The following is a 17447-nucleotide window of genomic DNA, read 5'->3' on the forward strand; positions in this document are numbered from 1 at the left end:
GTCCGTTCTCTTTGAACATTCAAGACTTGTTACTTTAGGGTTGAGGGTCAAAGGTCACCTGGTGCCATGGAATTCAAATCTATTTGGGCTTAGTCAGTTATATGGGCTATAACTCGTGGTCGCCTAGGGGTGGGCCAGGTCAGACTTTGGCCAGTGCGAGATAACATGCGCACCAGGTGCAGATCTATGATCGCAGCCTTGTAGGGCACATTCCTTTCGAGTAAAAAACATCTCTGAAACGCTGTTAGTACAATGAATGAACTTTATTGTGGTTGGGGGTGTGGGTTGTCCTCATGGGAGTATTTGCCGTACATGCCTTGTCTCCTAACTATGATTACTAAGATCTATGCAAAATGCACTAACATCTACACAAAATGGCAGTCTTGTACATGTCCTTGGCTATACTATGTGAGTTGAATATATTGGGGTGGGGTCCTACCACCGCCCCATCCTCCCCCCCTGGCCCATCATAGTGCTTCGAATGCAGCTCACGCAACAGATTCAAGAGGTATAAAATACAAAACTCCCTGCAGCGGATAAAGAGAAAATAATGCACTGCTGACAGCCATGCAATTCAGGAGTTCCTGCTTGAAATTTAAAACAGAATAAGCAAAGAAGTAGTGAAATCTACTAAAAGCTAACCTAAAATACACCAAATAATCACAAAATATGTTTTTTATTGTGATATAGTTTACAAAAAACTTTTTACAAATAAAGAAAAAATCTAACACACAGTAAAAATGAATTTATTCAGTTCATCCACCTATTTTCCATAAAAATATTCATTTCACTTTTAATTTATATATAATTCTTCATCTAAAATATCATGTATAATTTTGAGAAATCTAATAAGTGCAACAATCAATGATGTTTTTGTCCGCTCCATTAGCAGTGGCCAGAGATTATCACTGATCACCATACTAGGATTGTGTACAAATCTTTCCAATCAGAATCTCCTATAAGATTGGGTGACCTCGCAGTGTAAAACAAGATGTTTTGTTTCATGATGTTCAGCATTTTTACACAATCTGCAAGTTCTAGCTGTATAACCCAGCCCAGGTCCCAATCTCTCTAAGGTGCCTAATAAATTAATACAGAATCTCATTCGAGTCAGATACTTTGGAATTTGGTGGGGAAGTCTCCACAACATTACGTATTCTGAGTACCATTAATTGCAAACTAGAGCTCTGGGGATTCCTTTTGATAGCCCCAGTATCTTCTTCCAAAGGACCCCTTCTAAGCGATCCAGTACTAGAGGCTTCGGTAATGGCATCTATTCAAGCCCATACACTAAAGCAGGTATCCCTTTCCCACAAAAAAACTTGTCATTGGGGAATAAGTGTATAAGCAGAATACTTTGATTTAATTTTCCATATCTGCGCATATGACGGAACCAGCTTCTTTCTTATTCTTTGTATCATATTTGTACTGGTCGGATTCTCCTGTATATTTAATCACAGGTATGTCAGCTGCGTTTGACTTACATTTTCTTTCCCTCCAATGTTCCAGGAGAATTTTTCATTGGTTATTCAGCCTACGTTAGTTATTAAGATGGATGATTTAGCTCCATTAATTTGCAATTTATTAAGATTCATATGATTTACTAGCAACTCTAACGCTCGCTGTAATCCAATTTGTGTCATATGAAACAACATAACATCTGGGAATAATATGATGGAAATTTTCAAATGACCTAACTTTGGGCATAAGGCATTCAGATTTTCCACAGATATGTAGGTATTATCTTGCTATTAGTATCAAGATAAAGACCAATTTTTTTTTAATAGGCCATCATTTATTCCCCAAGACCAAAGTCTGTTTCATAGTCGATTCCGATCTACATGATCAAATGCAAGGGACGAAGCAACACATGCACTAAATAATGGTCTGTTATTTGGTAGTAATGCTTAAACCGGTCAGGGAAGTCCCTATTCATGTTCTAAAACTCATTTGAAATATCGTAGGTTTCCCATTTCTTTCAGACCATCCATTTAGTTCATCCAGTAGGGTTGATGCAAAGATTTTTGCAATAGAATCTTGTAAGGCTATCGACCTATAATTTCCTGGATTTCTTTTATCCCCCTTCTTAAAAATTGTGAAAATATATCTGTGCCTCCAAGTTTTGGCATAAAGCAACCCCTCCTAATAATAATAATAATTTGGTATTTACATAGCGCCTTTGAGCGCTGCTTATTACCCATGGTGTGTGGTGCTTATTTATCGACCTCGGAAGGATGAAAGGCTGAGTTTGGCCCTGCCGGGATTCGAACCTGCGTTAGCAAGCTCTGCACGGATGTCAAAGCGAGCGCTTGACCGGCTAATGTTCCTGAATAAACTACTCAGGATATGAGCCCGCATGACCGGCTAATGTTCCTGAATAAACTACTCAGGATATTAGCCCGCATACTAGTGTTCATCTTTAAAACTAGATTTAGGAGAACATATGTGTCCATAGATCGAGAGCTTTTACATTTATTTATTTTTCTTTTAATATCCTTCAAAGAAAAGTTTCCACTCCACGTCTGTAGGGTATTAAACTTAAACAGCAATTCCTTTTGTAATGTTAACGCAAATTTCTTTTTGAAATGATGAACCCACAAGCATTCCTTGATCACATTGGATATTATACTAGTCTGGCAATTAAATAGACCCAATGAAATATGAAGACATCCTTCAGGCCCAATAGCAACTTCTTATTAACATGTATGTATAGAAATTGCCTGTGACTTTTCACCCAATATGGTATTGTGGTTAAAGTGTTCTAATACTTTCTATCAGCAGTATCCGGTCATTGCAATGCCCCACACATAACACCCCGATGCTTCACTTGTACTGTTGCCCTCCCACCCCTGTTGTTAGATCCCCACTCCCTGGTTTCTATGCCCCTAACCTTTTCTTCCCCAAAATGATTTTAAGCACGCATTTGCTTCCCAAAGCAAGGATCGTGCTCAATAAATACCCAAATAATATGAATAATGACATGCTCCTTTTTCCCTATCCCTAATATTTCATCATGTACATGTTTAGCAGTAAACTGAATTTTGTAGGCCTCATATGCTTGTCCAGCTATTTGACAGTAGTGCTCTACCGTAATAAATTCCAACTCAGACTATTTATTGCTTATGCTTTCTGTTAATACCATTACTGTTTCATTAAATCTCTTAATAACGTTAGATGAGCAGACTAGATGGTTTCCCACACTATTGGGTTCTAACAATATAGCTCCCTTTTTATTTTCTTGATGCTTGAGTGGAAATCAACATGTCAAAGATAGACAAGCATGATCACTCAATGTGGATGACTCTACTTTCATTGACAATAAGTATAGCCAAAAGGATAATGACCCAAAAATATAATCAATAGTTGAATAAGCCTCCTGCCGTTTCCATGTAGTCTGACTAGTGATATCCCCTGCAACACTTCAGTTTATTTTTTGTATACCTCATGCCATCATAAAATTGGACCAGCGACTTTCATTGTCATTCGGCCCCCATTAATTTCAGAAGGTGGCACCATTTTCTTCATCATTTTTATGTCATACCATTTTGCCAGGTATCAAACACATCTCCCAAAATATCCAATAATGAATCAAGATTTGTTCGTAATGGATTCCAATATATCGTAATCCGTAGCTCATTAGATTCCTTTTTCGTAAATCCGTCATGATATGTTGCACTCACTGGAAGTGAGCTATCTGAAGGAGACTACCATTCCTTAGCTGAAAGGCCTAAAGTATTTTTCAGACCAATCATAAGACCTCCAAATGGATGACCTGTATGTCCTTTTATGCTGGCCTTAAGAAGATCCAAAAGCCATCTAAAGAAGTAGCCTCTCGCAGCCATACCTCCAGCAATAAAAAGATATAATAATCTAACAAAATAGGAAATTTACCATTACAATTTCAGAAATGTAAGTGCAACATGTCTTCATTTGTCTGAATGCCTTTTCTACTACTGGAGCCCAGAGGCTTTGGTTTTATAAACATTAGCAGATTGTTGCCACAGTTTTCCACCACTCTATTATCATAGCCAAAAACATCTACTCCAAGACTTAAGAAAGGTTTGATCTGTTTCAATAGTATGTTATAAATTTGTATTGAACATAAATGCACTACTATCAGGTCACTTATGTGCATATTTACAAATTCCATTTGGGCTATATCCTTAGTACTTACTGAACGGAAAAAGAGAATGTGTTCCAAGAACACCAACGGCGAAGGTCTATTCAGTGACAAGTCCCCTGGATCTTTAAACAACAATTCAAAGCCAGAGGCTTTGGTTTTATAAACATTAGCAGATCGTTGCCACAGTTTTCCACCACTCTATTATCATAGCCAAAAACATCTACTCCAAGACTTAAGAAAGGTTTGATCTGTTTCAATAGTAGATTATAAATTTGTATTGAACATAAATGCACTACTATCAGGTCACTTATGTGCATATTTACAAATTCCATTTGGGCTATATCCTTAGTACTTACTGAACGGAAAAAGAGAATGTGTTCCAAGAACACCAACGGCGAAGGTCTATTCAGTGACGAGTCCCCTGGATCTTTAAACAACAATTCAAAGCCGATTAGATGGTAATTGGATTGTGCTGGTTTAAGCGTAGACTTATATTTAGCCACAGATAATTAATAATTTTCCAAATTGAGTCCTGTATCTTTCTGAGACCTAAGAGGTGCTATATGTTCCACCATGACTGCCCTCTGGCTTCTGGACTCTATCTCCGAGCATCGAGTGGAACTTGATGGCACTTCATCATCCTCCGAGTATTCTCGGTTCCACTTAAGATCAGAGGCTCACTTTGCATCATTACTAGACAATTGTCGCAAACTATTCTTTAAATAAGCTACAATAGATTGCTGTTTTATACATTTCATACTCATTATTTTTCCCTTCACTGCTTTGTCCTCAAACAGGGACTCAGCACCCGCAATGGCGTTGTTTTTCATTTTATTCAGTTGTTTTTCTTTTTCAAGATTTCTTTTTTTAATTCCCAAATCAGAAATCTCCTCGGATTCCTCCCCAGAAATAACTATCACAGAATCAATTTCTGAATTTAGTGATCGTAACCTTTTCCTGGAGCTCTTTCTTTTGCATAATTGCATCTTTTTAACCTTTGTTGATGCTTCCTGTTGCACTTTTTTGGTGATAAGGTCAGCAAACTCTTAGATTGACCAGGTGCTTCAACAATTGTTATAATTGATGCTCTAGGCATAGATTCCAGAGATAATTCACAATTCTCCAGACACTCTGGATTTCTTCTTGGTCAATCGTATGAGATGCCAAACTGGATGGTTGCTCAAACAAAGCCAGACATTGTTCAACATTCTTTGTCCTTTCCTCCCTAACAGGTCCGCCTATATTCATTGGACCCGTCCACCCTGCAGGTTCTGGAATATCGAATCTTTTCATAAGTGTTGTTTTAATTTCCATTAAGAGATGTGTATGTTCTTTGCTCTCCTCCGATGGAACATCAGAAAGTCTATCAAATGGTTGCAATACTAAGTTTATTGCCATTGAAGAGTGGGTATTGAGCAGAGGAAACTCCGGAAGGGAGGTTATAGTGAAGTCTGGGTTTGTCTGTGTAGTTGTATTCACCTCTTTCACACTCTTAGCATCACATTTGGGTCAGGATGGTACTTGTACACCTTTACCCGATATGGATCAATTTATCACAGACGACTCGAATAATACCCGGGGTTGGTGATAGCGAGGATTTTTCGTGCAGATTCCTGTTGTTTTCCAAGCTTTGGCACAGTTGTATAACAGATGATTAAATTTCCTCAATTGGGCGAATAATACCAGTATTTGCCAGTAAACTGCAGGAGTTACTCATTACTGCAACTGCAGAGCTTGTACCCATGTTACCAGGCTTTTCGTTTGCTACAACATGTGGAATAGGACAAAATGACTGAAAATAAATTACCGACCCCACCAAAAGACCTAAAACACATGCCACAAAAAGTTTGAACTACCAAAAGTTTGACATTTTTGTGGTATGTGTTTTGGTGTGGGGTCGGTAAAAAAAAGAAACACAAAGGCTACGGGGGGCGGGGGTGTCCCCCGCAACAGCCGCTCACCATACTACAGAGTATAGTGAGCGGGTGTTGTGTGGCACACCCCACAGCTCACCCGAGCAAAATAAAACAAAATGAAGAAAAAAAAAGCCAGAGGCTGCGGGGGTCTCCCCCGCAACACCCCGCTCACTATACTACACAGTGTAGTGAGCGGGGGTTGTGGGAGACACCCCGCAGCTCACCCAAGCAAAAAATCAAAAAATAAATAAAAGAAAAGGACCCTGCAGCGCCGGTTCCGATCACGGAAGTGAAAGGGAACCAGCGCCTCAGGGACACAGTGGGCCTCATTACAAGTATGGAGGTAGCCATGCCGCTTTTAGCGGCATGGCTACCCCCATACCGGGTACCGGGTCCGGGTTTCCTTGAATGTAAGGACGTTTTACCAGGTGTTCTTAGCGGGACCCGCAAGCAGACCTCGTAATGAGGCGGTAGGGGGTTAACGGCGCAGGCAGCTCTACCGGCGCCGTTAACCCCCTACTGCCTGGGTCGTAATGAGGCCCAGTGCGTCAGAAGGAAAGGTTAATAAGGGGGGGTGGGGTGTGTTGGTGGTGTGATTGAGAGTGTGTGTGAGGGTGTGTGTTTGAATCTCTGTGATTTTTAATGGATGTCCACATGGGAAATGTAAGAACATTTCTGTGTTGCATACATTTCCCATGCGGACATTTCCGTCACGGACCATTCCGCAATGGAACAATCACACAGATTCCAACATGTTTGGTGTTCTTGCAGTTAACCACTATTTTCAATGGCAAATGTGTGTTCACAGTAGTTTTTTCTAACAGCAGCGATTGACAAAGTAAGGAGTCATCATTTATCTCTGCAGTGGTTTTACTGGGCCCACTTCGTAGATTATATCATGGGGAAGAACCATGCAAAATGTCCAGTTCTTATATTATTTAAGCTGTAAAGTCACAAAACCAGGGGGGCGAGAAGAAGCAAGTTACCCTCTTTCTTCGATACACTGGAAGGCCCGGTCACCACTTACCGCCAACCGAACTGCCGAAATGCACTTGTTAGCGTTGCACTTCTGCACGCAGCACTATCACGCTAGTCTGCACATTAAGTAACTCCTCCTCACAGGTAAATGTTACACAGTATCGAGTCCTCCAAAAACAAACTCGTCTGCTGAACTGCACTTGTTCACCCTCCACTTCCGTGCACCCAACAATATGTCCCAACAACACCTTCAAGTGTTTTTACAAGAACTAGTTGACCCAACAAAAAAGAGCCAAGTTCTGCATCCCATGCAAGTCATCCAAAACAAGCATCCCCTTCAACCACAGACAGCTGGGAGCATCAAACTGGCAAACAACATCATGTCAAGTCTGCTCTCACCCTTTCCACACCCAGGATCTCGACTCGCTCCTCAACTGCAGATCGACAAAAGGTCATCATCACTTTCAACACTAAGAGCTCATTTCAATCCACATCACCCCAGAAATAGAGCAATTGAATAACAGAAACCCCTTTGTCCTGTAGATATAATAGTCGTAGGATGTCTGTTCATTGGAAATTGAGCATGTGCACATCTATTCTTACAGTGAGTCCCGGTTAAAATACTCTGAACACGAAAAGGATAACTGGTATCACAGCCTTTTTATCATCACATCCAAACCTCGAGGCTCTTCTTCTTCTTGGTAAATCTGGGAAAGTATTTGGTCGTAAGTGGTGTTGTGCACCCCCTTGCGAATGCACCACTAAATGCATATTTCTTCATCTGTATTCTGAATATATATTAGTAGTGTTTTGTCTATTTTCTTGTGCTTTTTTATCTTCTATCTTTAAGGCATCTATCTCATAAGTCACATTTACACCAAGCTCCATAAGTATCTGCATTAACACCCTTCTTCATGCTGCTTACAGCCGATGAGATAATGGTGCATGTTTTTATCCCTCCTACAATGGGGCTCATTTTGGCCTCATTGTAAATGGCCAGAAAAAGGCTGCTTACTTTTGAACTTAGGTGCAAACAGGTGCCCTGCGGTCAATTTCAGTGCAAATGAGAAGTTTAAATCAGTGACGGAACCCTCTTTACACTTCTCTTTTGCACTCCTTAGCCCAAATAGAGTAAACCCCACCTCCCATGTACGCATGGCAGGCGGCATTTACAATGATTTCGTATGGAATCCACATGCTTTTCTGCTGGTGCAAAATACAGGCATATTCCATGTGAAATCATGGGTTTTACACCAACATGAAAATCATCTCATGCTGGCGTGAAACCAGGTTTTTGAAGGCAGAGGGCAAACTGGAGGTGGAAATGGAACTCCCAGTCTACCCCCGCCCTCCGCTTTCAAAAACGATGACAACCCCATGGAGCGTGAATGGAGGCGTTAAGACAGGCATAAATCGTTACGCCTGTCTTTTGACCCTCTATTTACGCGCCGGGAGACTCAAAAATGAGGCCCAATATGTAAATGTTCTGTCCTCATGGCATCCAATTTTTTTCCAGCATAGTGTTGAGTCCTGGATAGCCTGTTTGTTTCCTGTTCAATATCACGTGGCATAGCTCGTTGGCACCGTGCGCGTCTTGGAAGCGAGCTGACGTAGAGCCGGTTTGAGTCCCGCGTCCGCGCTTTGAAGCTCTTCGGTATTAAGCACATTATGAATAATCACTCAAGTGTGATTTTTAATTCCATAAACTCTTGACTGAGAACAATGGTTGGATTTCAAAATAATATCTTCCTTTAGTCTCTTTTTTTCCATCGTTCTGGCCATATCTTAAGCATCTTCTTCCTGACAATGGGCTTCATTCTATCTTCACTAAGTGGTAGGCCAACATCTATCGTGGACTGCTTTATTCCTCCTTTAGCCGCTCGTCCCATTTTTCAGAATGGCCCGGTATCCACACATGTCTACCTCTATTCCTCTCAGTCCATTGAATGATATCTAGTGTTGTATCTTGCCTAGCGCCTCTACCATTATGCAGTGCCTGGGGTGCGCTCAATGAATCAGAGAATACATGTTTTCCTTGTCTTTCTATTATTTTCATGGTCAACATTCAGTCATTCAAACGAGCGTTTTGTCTGTTATATGCGCCATTTTGCAAGTGTTTAATAACAGTATATAATGTACCTTTATGCTATTCCCTCTTGCCCCCAGCATGGATTTTTGGAGCCATCTGTGTAGACTTGTCAGGCCTCTCCTTCTCTTTCTCTGTTAAGCAACCTCTCCAGTTCTTCTCCTTGCATAGCCGTTTTGTCGTTATTTTACATTTCCTTGATGTCATGCGATTCTAAACGCTCTACTGTATTTTTCAAAGTTTGAGCCAAATGTACAACCGAGGTTGAGGATGTCCGAGTCAGAATATAGGCTTTAATGTTAGAGTGAGTGGTTTGAAAAATTAAATGAGCACCAATCCCGTTGCGCATTATCTGCTTAGTGATTCAAACACAAACCCGATTTTATCACAGACACATTTATCAAGTGTAAAGATCTGCTGTTATTCTGGGGTTCAGGATGGAGCCCTCACTGGTGCTATTGTTGTCTATTTCCAGTTTCTCATTAGAGTATTTCAAAAGAGTACAATGGGATGTACCTGATTGTCCATCCTGGAATGATAATAAGAAAAGAATTAATGTCGTTATTCTAGGTTTTAATAATGTGCTTTCCCAGTAACAGAAGAGTAATATTGTCATTATAACTGCAATGTACACTGCAAGTTATAATTAGAAGTAAACATTGTCAAATTTTAAAACGAGCCAATTTACAATTTTAGTGAAATTCAAGTTTTTTTAATGTTGTTAATAGTGGCTTTGCAAAGAAAACACCACCCACTCCCTCCATCACACACCATATCTGGGTTTTTTCTCTGCTCATGCAACTTTGACCTACAGCTGCGTGGCTCTAGCAAACGCGCACCTGACAACCCAACTCTCACCCACACAGAAAAAGACACAGACAAAGCGTGAACTCGCAAGAGACAGTGGGCCTGATTCTGAGCTTCATGTAAAATATCAAAAGTGCCAAATCATGATGGAACAACACTTTTCTTATTTGTTCCACATGCTGTGCCTATATTTTATAAGGCACAGAATATGGTACAAATACGAAAAAGTGTCGTTCCATCGAGGCATGACACATTTCTTATTTTACATGGAGCTCAGAATCAGGCCCAGAGCGATAGAGAGAGAGAGACAGAGGGGAGGCAGAGAGAGAAAAATAGTGTTGGGAGAAAGAGGGAGAGAGAGAATAGAGTATCATAGTCTGGGAACAGCTAGTTATCCTTATTAAGGTCATTTTCATTATGATTATTATTATTAATAATATTATTATTTTGTAGTTTAATGACAACCTTCTTAAGCAAGCTAAATATCAAATATTCCTCCCCTGAACTAATGAAGGTTGTTACTGAGAACAACTTTTAAGAGGAACTTAACTTTGAATGTAGAGCGGAATGTGTTCGGCAATAAACCCACTTCCGATCATCAGGGATGCCGATTGCATTAAGGATAAAGGTGAATCCTGCCTACGGATGCTGCAGCCTGCTTTGGCAATTATTGCAGAGTCTTTGGCTGCAGCCCCCCTTCCCTGAAAAGCCCCAAGAAGCTCATTGAAACGGATCATTTACAATCCACAGCTGTGGTGCTGCCACTGGCAGTATCACGTGGAGCCTTACTATCACACGCCCACGGCAGCAACCTATGAAAGCATAGGCCTAGCGTTCACTGATGCTAAGAGGGCGCCCAGCTCTCTCTGAAAGCAAGCAACGGCGGGCCTCCAGCTCCGGCAGTGTTCCACTCTCTCTCTCTGCCCAATTCATTATTTAGCACGTCTCTGCCCATAGCCACACATTTTCTTTCTTTTCTTTTTCACGTTTCCCTCTGATCATTGTCGTGCCCTGTGTTGATCACGTATTTAGTACAGCCTGGCAGGATAGCCGGTAAACTCGCGTTCACTGCTTTGGATCAATGTTTAAAAAAAACTGTGCTTTAAACTCATGTTAGCAAGAGAACAGACTTTATCCTATATTGTTTTAATGCCACATATGTGCGTGTTATGCTGAGCTCTCACGTTTCCCGTGGACATGCATGAGAAGGCCACACAGCCCTGTTTTTGTTTGGAACTCTGGGACTAGTTTCTCAAAATTCCAATGGGAAAGAAAAAACTACCAGTCCCACAATTCAACGGACAAAAAACGGACTCAGGGGCCTTCTCACGCATGGCCCCGGGAGAAACTTAAGAGTTCTGACTATGTTACTGGTGACGTGGAGAATTCTCAGAATCGTGCCTACACCTTACACTATGACCCTGAATGTTGAGCAGCACTCCTCAACGCTTGGTGTCTGCAACCATTGTGTATGAACCTGCAGTTCAGGAGCTCTCACACTGCCCCAGACATGCACAAATGTGTATGCATGTACGTATATGATCTATGAAGCGCGAACCACGCTGGGAAGCAACAGAGAGCTGTCCATGGGAGACACACCCATGGGGTGTAGTGTGCACGGGTTGCAAAGCAGCTGGGATGGATGGGGGATGCGGTGGTGAGGCAGTGCTTATAAATCATTGTTTGGTAGTGAGCATGTGGAAGCACTCAGGCATTCATTAAGACCATTTGATATACGTATGCATTTATGTTCCAAATTTTCAAACTAGGATTTGACTGTTTTTATGTCCTCTGGTAGGTGCAGTAAATTCAAGTCTTGTGTTGAACTTTCGACTGACCCAAGTGATGTGACTACTGCACACATAGTTTCAGCCCTCTCCACAGACCCGCTTAGACGCACTCAGTTCTGATGACCCTAGACACATCACAATTCTGCATAGTGAAAGCGTTATGCTGTGACTGCATTCATTCAAGTCGGTACTGCAGCAAGGTTAGTACACACGTGCTGTTGGGGCCCTCTGCATGAAATATTGCAAATTTACAAATTGGAGTCGAAAATGAAAACAGGCTAAATCGCCTTTGCTATTACTTTTTAGTCTCCATTTGGTAAATGTTAAGTAGGCGTTGGAGGCAGCATTTAAAATGTATACCTGTGGAATCACAGGTTTCACAGGAATCCATTAGTTTAACAATAGCATGACAATACATGTTGGCATTACACCATGTACTCTTTGAAGCACTACAAACATGTTCATGCCGTTTCATGCTACTTCCTCGTTTACAAAGGGATGCATAATGTACTGGATTGTAAGAGGACGGTGTGAATGGCTAAGACCTTGCTTTTACACTTTATTTTCGAGGATTGGGGTTAGAAAATGTGCCCGTTATTACAGCCTAGAATAGTATCAATATCTTTCAAAGAACTTGCTGCAGCTGGGACTTCTCAATAAATTATACACATGGATATTACTCGAACTCTACTATTATTCCTGCATTTAGGCATCAATGAACCCTGAAAGTGGTTCTCCATTGAAATTAGGCCCCATTCACTGTTGGGGGAATTGTCTATCTTCCCACCTACGGTGAGTGAACGGTGCATCCGAACTGAAGCTGCCAACAGCACATCACAGCTCTCTTGCTCTTTTTCCCGCTCAATCCTACTAACCACCCCCGCCCTCTTTGTATTACAAATCCACCAGAGTGCCCAGCAACCACGCAGGTGCCAACAGTGCACAGTATAAGAATCTTTAACGCAACATAACATAACACCAAGAAGTAGCAATTCTCTGTGCACTCCACCAAGGAACTGCTGGAGTCCGCAAGTAAGGTCAGAATATTGGTGGGATGGAGAAGGTGAACAATAATTGTGGAAAACTAAAGGGTAAAAAGATATTGACAGCAGATGAAAGCACACAGTTTCCACACCACAGAAAATAATGCACATTCAGTGGAATGATCTTGCCTCACTGTGCTCACCGTTTGAGTTCTATGGAAATTCCCAAACTGGACAATTGTCTAAATGCATAATGTTTTTGGAGCTACTGTGCAAATGTTCACCCACCTTGAACGGAAAGATACGCGTGGAAATATTCATTTGTGAAGAAGTTGCATTTAACCCAGCCGGTATCACTGATTCTGACGCTGGTGATGATCAACTCTGAGGTAAATAAACCGTTGCTGGTGTAGTTGATGGCTGTAAAGCCGCTGTCGTGGGCAGTTATCCCGGCTGGACTTAGGGTCACAACAGGGGCGTCGTTCAAAAACCAGATGATGGTTTTCCATTCTCCTAGAACGGTGCAGTTGAACCGAGCCGGTGACGCAAGAAGGACTGTTGCGTTGCTGGGCTTCTGCGTAACTTCTAAACAGTGTCTGCAACCTAAAAAAAAACAAGCGCACCATCAATCACCACATAGCAGCTTCTGTTTTCTTCCTTTATATTACTGTTTATAAAGTTTGAGTTCTTTGTAGCGCTATATGTGTGCTTGCCACCACAGTGCTTGTGTGAAAGGTGAAAGCAGTATAGATGGGATATGGGTATTTTGGTTGGACAGGGTGATTTATTGGTGGCTGTCTATTCTTTGTCACCAATGGTTTGGAGGCGAGTAACCAGCACAAACCCTCCTTCCCGCCCTGATTGGTGTGGCCTGATCCTTCAGCAGAGGATGAGGGCGTACTGCTCTGAATGGCTGATGGTTGCCTTCGTTACCATAGTTGAGCAAAACTGGGAGCCCTCAGAAAAACATGTTTTGCCTTGCTAATCGGCCTTCAAGAAGAGACCTTACGATCAGAAGGGATCAGGGTTGAGGTGTAAGTGGGTTAGGAATCTGGGGAAGAGTGAAGAAGATCATACAATATGACCGAGAGGGCCTAAAGTAGTAAGTGATTGCGCTCCAACCTTCACTCCCCAGCCAATATACACATGCCACAGCACCACCTAGTAGCCCTCACTGGATGTTCACCTCCAGTTGAGCGCCACATCAGCAAGGCATTGTGGGTATGTCACAACACCACTTAGTAACCATCACTGGAAGCTCACCACCAGTTCAGAGCCACATCAGCAATGCACTGTTGCTGATGTGGCTTTGAACTGGAGGTCAACTTCCAGTGATGGTTACTAAGTGGCGTTGCGGCATGTGTGTCTTGGCCGAAATGGATTATTCTACTTTCACAATTCAAGGAGTCTTTCCTCCTCAACACCTAGGCCATCACAAAGCCCCTCACCCCACCTGACTCACTAGACGCTGCCAGCCTCTCTCCTCCCCACCACCCGGTACAGCTGTAGCCGTCCTCTTTACCCCTCTGTATCCTACCACCCGCTGTATATCTGTTCTATTGTTACCTCTGAAAAGCGCTCCATTATTCATCTGTAAAGTTGTATCCCTCTGTAAAAATCTTTCCGGAAGCTAGGACCCCAAAATACAATAATAATGATAGAAACAGTTAAGGTGATCCAATTCAAAGCAATTTGGCGGTTGTCTGCGAATTCTATACGTGTACCTGTTTTTGTTCAATGTTTCAATAAAATCTATGTGTACACCAGGAAAATGAGTTGGCAGGTTTTGTGATGCAATGTGGCCAGTTTGATGAGTTACTGCAGTTCACACCTGTTCATTTTGATCAACGTTATTCAACCACCGTGCACATGTTACCCAAATGTGATCCGAGGTACTAATCAAACAGTTTGTAAAAAGTAACAACTCGTGATTCGCAATTGCAGACTACCTCTTTAACTGGTGCCCGGCCAGTTTGTTCTCGCCTTCTAAACATGCCTCACTAGTTGATGTAGTTGAGGTTAAGTTAGATTATATCATAGGGGCGTGGCTTGGGCAGCCATGGAGTAGAACGTGCTTCCTGAGCAGCTCTGGAGGAACCGACATATTGTTGGGTGTCCTGACCCACGTTTAAGTTATCATGCCACAACATTTGGTGCTGTGGGCTTAGAAAATTCAAGATGGCGGAAAACCCACATGTGCGCCGAAATCCAGGAAAGCTGCGCAGTTTGTGCGCACACCAAAATGGTTGCCTCACTTGCCACCCACCAGTGCGAGAATGAAAGGCCGGGTTGCCATGAGGGAAATGGGTTGCCAAAGGAAAAACAGTAGCGCCGGTTAGCTTCAAAGCGCTTTAAAATCACCATTGGACTACCCGCACAGTAGTCTGAAACCATTGGGAATGGCAATGCTGATTGCCAAATGCAACCTAGAATTGTGGGGAATTCATTTCTTAAATCCCAAAAATGGGTGCAGTACCAGTACTCACCACTATCCAAAAGCCGGCGTTTTAAAACCACCCTGTGTTTCTCTGAAGGCAGGCTCAAAATGCCTATTTTCAAACATTGCAACATGTGCAAAATATTCACTGAACACCAGCAGACATTTGGCAGAATGAGGTTTTGTGTGCTTACAAAATCTGGGAAATGAAGAGCCCAAAACAATGCTTATAACAAAACTGCTATGGAGTCAGCAGTTTAAGTTGCACTGGATTTAAAGACACTAAAATCGAAAATGTTTAGATTAAATGAGTGACCTATGTTTGGTGTCACATGCCTTTGCAATTGTTTAAATGTCATAGTTTAAACTTAGAATCAGCATTCTAGCTGCATGTGTAAAATTGCAAGTTAATTTAAAAAGCAACAAAAAACATGACAGTTAGCTGAAAGTCTGGTTTAAGGAACTTGATTTTGCTTGACAGCTACCCCCATCAGGAGTGAAACTTGAGTCACAACTGTGTTCCCAGGCCTATCTGCCTTTTGCTGGCCACACTAAGGATATGCCATCTATCTGATAATTGAACTACCTGTGCTCTACAGGAGCTCTGAACAAAGCCTGTCTTGACTCAGGCAAAGGTTTTATTACAGCGGTCGTAAAATGTAGCTTCCTCTTGGCAGAAGCTGGGAGGGGCACTGCCTGTGAGAGCAAGCTGGCTTGGCAGAACTGGATAAACCAGTATTTCCACCATGTGACCTGGGAAACCACACCCCTTTGTAGCCAGAATATTGTTTAGAAAAAGATGAATAACTCATGGTGTGGACATGTGAAAATTTTATAAATGATACCATAATTCTTGTGATTTTTCTGCCCACAGTTTAAGAGGTTTTTAGAACCGGTGGTATGTTCAGGGGGGTGTTAGCGGAAAAGTGGATATTACTCTAAATGTATGCATGTTAAAAATCTGAAACTTAATCAGTTAATGTCCATACTCCCTGCGCACATGTATGTAAAGTTGGGTCAATGTCAGAAATTGAAAAATCAGTTAAAAAGTCAATTATGTGCCATTTCTGAATGCAAGCTCTTAGAAACAGCAGATTTGGACAGAGACATGGCTAAATTCAGCCACACCATGTATATGTAATTTCAAACAACTGTGTAACTGTGAAATATGTCTTTTGTTATCAAATATAGAATATGTGCAATCTGACAGGGGAGTGTCCTATCTGCAAGCCATAAAATGACATCACTCTGACTCACAGTTCCTTCCCCAATCAAGTGAGGAATGGAAATTTGACCAATGACAAGGGAGAGGGGCAAGTTTAGTTATGACCAACACACACACCCATTTTAAAAACACATAAAAGCAGACAGTCAGGACAGATAGGGACCTTCAATTCCATCTGCCGCTGGAAGCGCTGCCGGAAAAATCCATACTTACCTCCATCAAATTTCAAAGAGCCAACACTTAGACTCCAAGATAAACAGAGACTTCAGAACCTTAACCAGAAAGGCCACTGCCAGCAAGAGTATTTGTCAGCAGGCCTCAAAATATTTTTGCAACTGAACTCTTCAGACAGCCGGCTGACGCCGTCTGAATTTTGCCAAGAACTTTTGCAAGAACCCGGTGACAGAAATATCCAAAGAGAAGGCAGGACCCGACCCAGAGAACCGGTGCCTAGCAGAGACCAGGCCATTGTATCCAGAGTGCTGACCCCGATGCTGTGAGCAGTTCCAGAGACCAGACGCTGTGCCCAGAGACCGTCCGAAGTCCAGACCTGTTGACCAGATCGTGACAAAGCCGCCTTCCTGTTTAAAATCTCTTGTGAGTACCGCCAAACTGTACCAAACCAAAGCTCTTAGTTTAAATTCATCTAATTCAATCTATTTAACCTAAGTAGAACTGCCTGATAGCTCCAAATCTGTCACCTGTCATTCTAGCTGCAAAATCTGTCACTTGTCATTTTGAGCTTTTAAAATTTCAAATCTGAAATACGACCTTCACAAAATCGCTCATATCTCCGCGACCGTTTGTCTTAGAGACTTGCAATAACTTTCATCTGAAAGCTTAGAATCGTGGCTTTCCTACGAACCTAGAACCGCATTCCCACCCCCTATAGTTTTACCGCAATCGCGGAACACGCATCCGCGAATTTTACCGCGATTTGCAAATTTCTCCTCGTGTAAAAACAGCTGCTGCTTGCCTTCCATTTGCCAGAAATTCGTTTAACCTGCTAATCATTCCTGAATCATTGCAAGAGTGAGCCTGAGCTAATATTAACTAGATACCATTCACCCTGAACCTCTGAAAGGGAATTAAAAGCATTTTA

At 41.9% G+C, this 17447-nt stretch overlaps 1 protein-coding gene across 2 annotated transcripts in view; it reads right to left on the reverse strand.

The window, feature by feature from the left end:
* IGSF5 (immunoglobulin superfamily member 5) overlaps nt 1–17447 on the reverse strand; it is a 544054-nt gene that overhangs the window by 316143 nt on the left and 210464 nt on the right. The window contains exon 3 of one of the 2 annotated variants that reach the window (XM_069636051.1): nt 12972–13286. The exons of the other annotated variant lie outside the window; for it this stretch is intronic. Coding sequence (XP_069492152.1) covers nt 12972–13286 — 315 coding nt within the window. The remainder of the gene's footprint in view (nt 1–12971; nt 13287–17447) is intronic. 2 annotated transcript variants of the gene reach the window in all.

The sequence above is a fragment of the Ambystoma mexicanum genome, chromosome 7p, assembly GCF_040938575.1.
Source record: "Ambystoma mexicanum isolate Mex_15411 chromosome 7p, UKY_AmexF1_1, whole genome shotgun sequence".
Lineage (NCBI taxonomy): Eukaryota > Metazoa > Chordata > Amphibia > Caudata > Ambystomatidae > Ambystoma > Ambystoma mexicanum.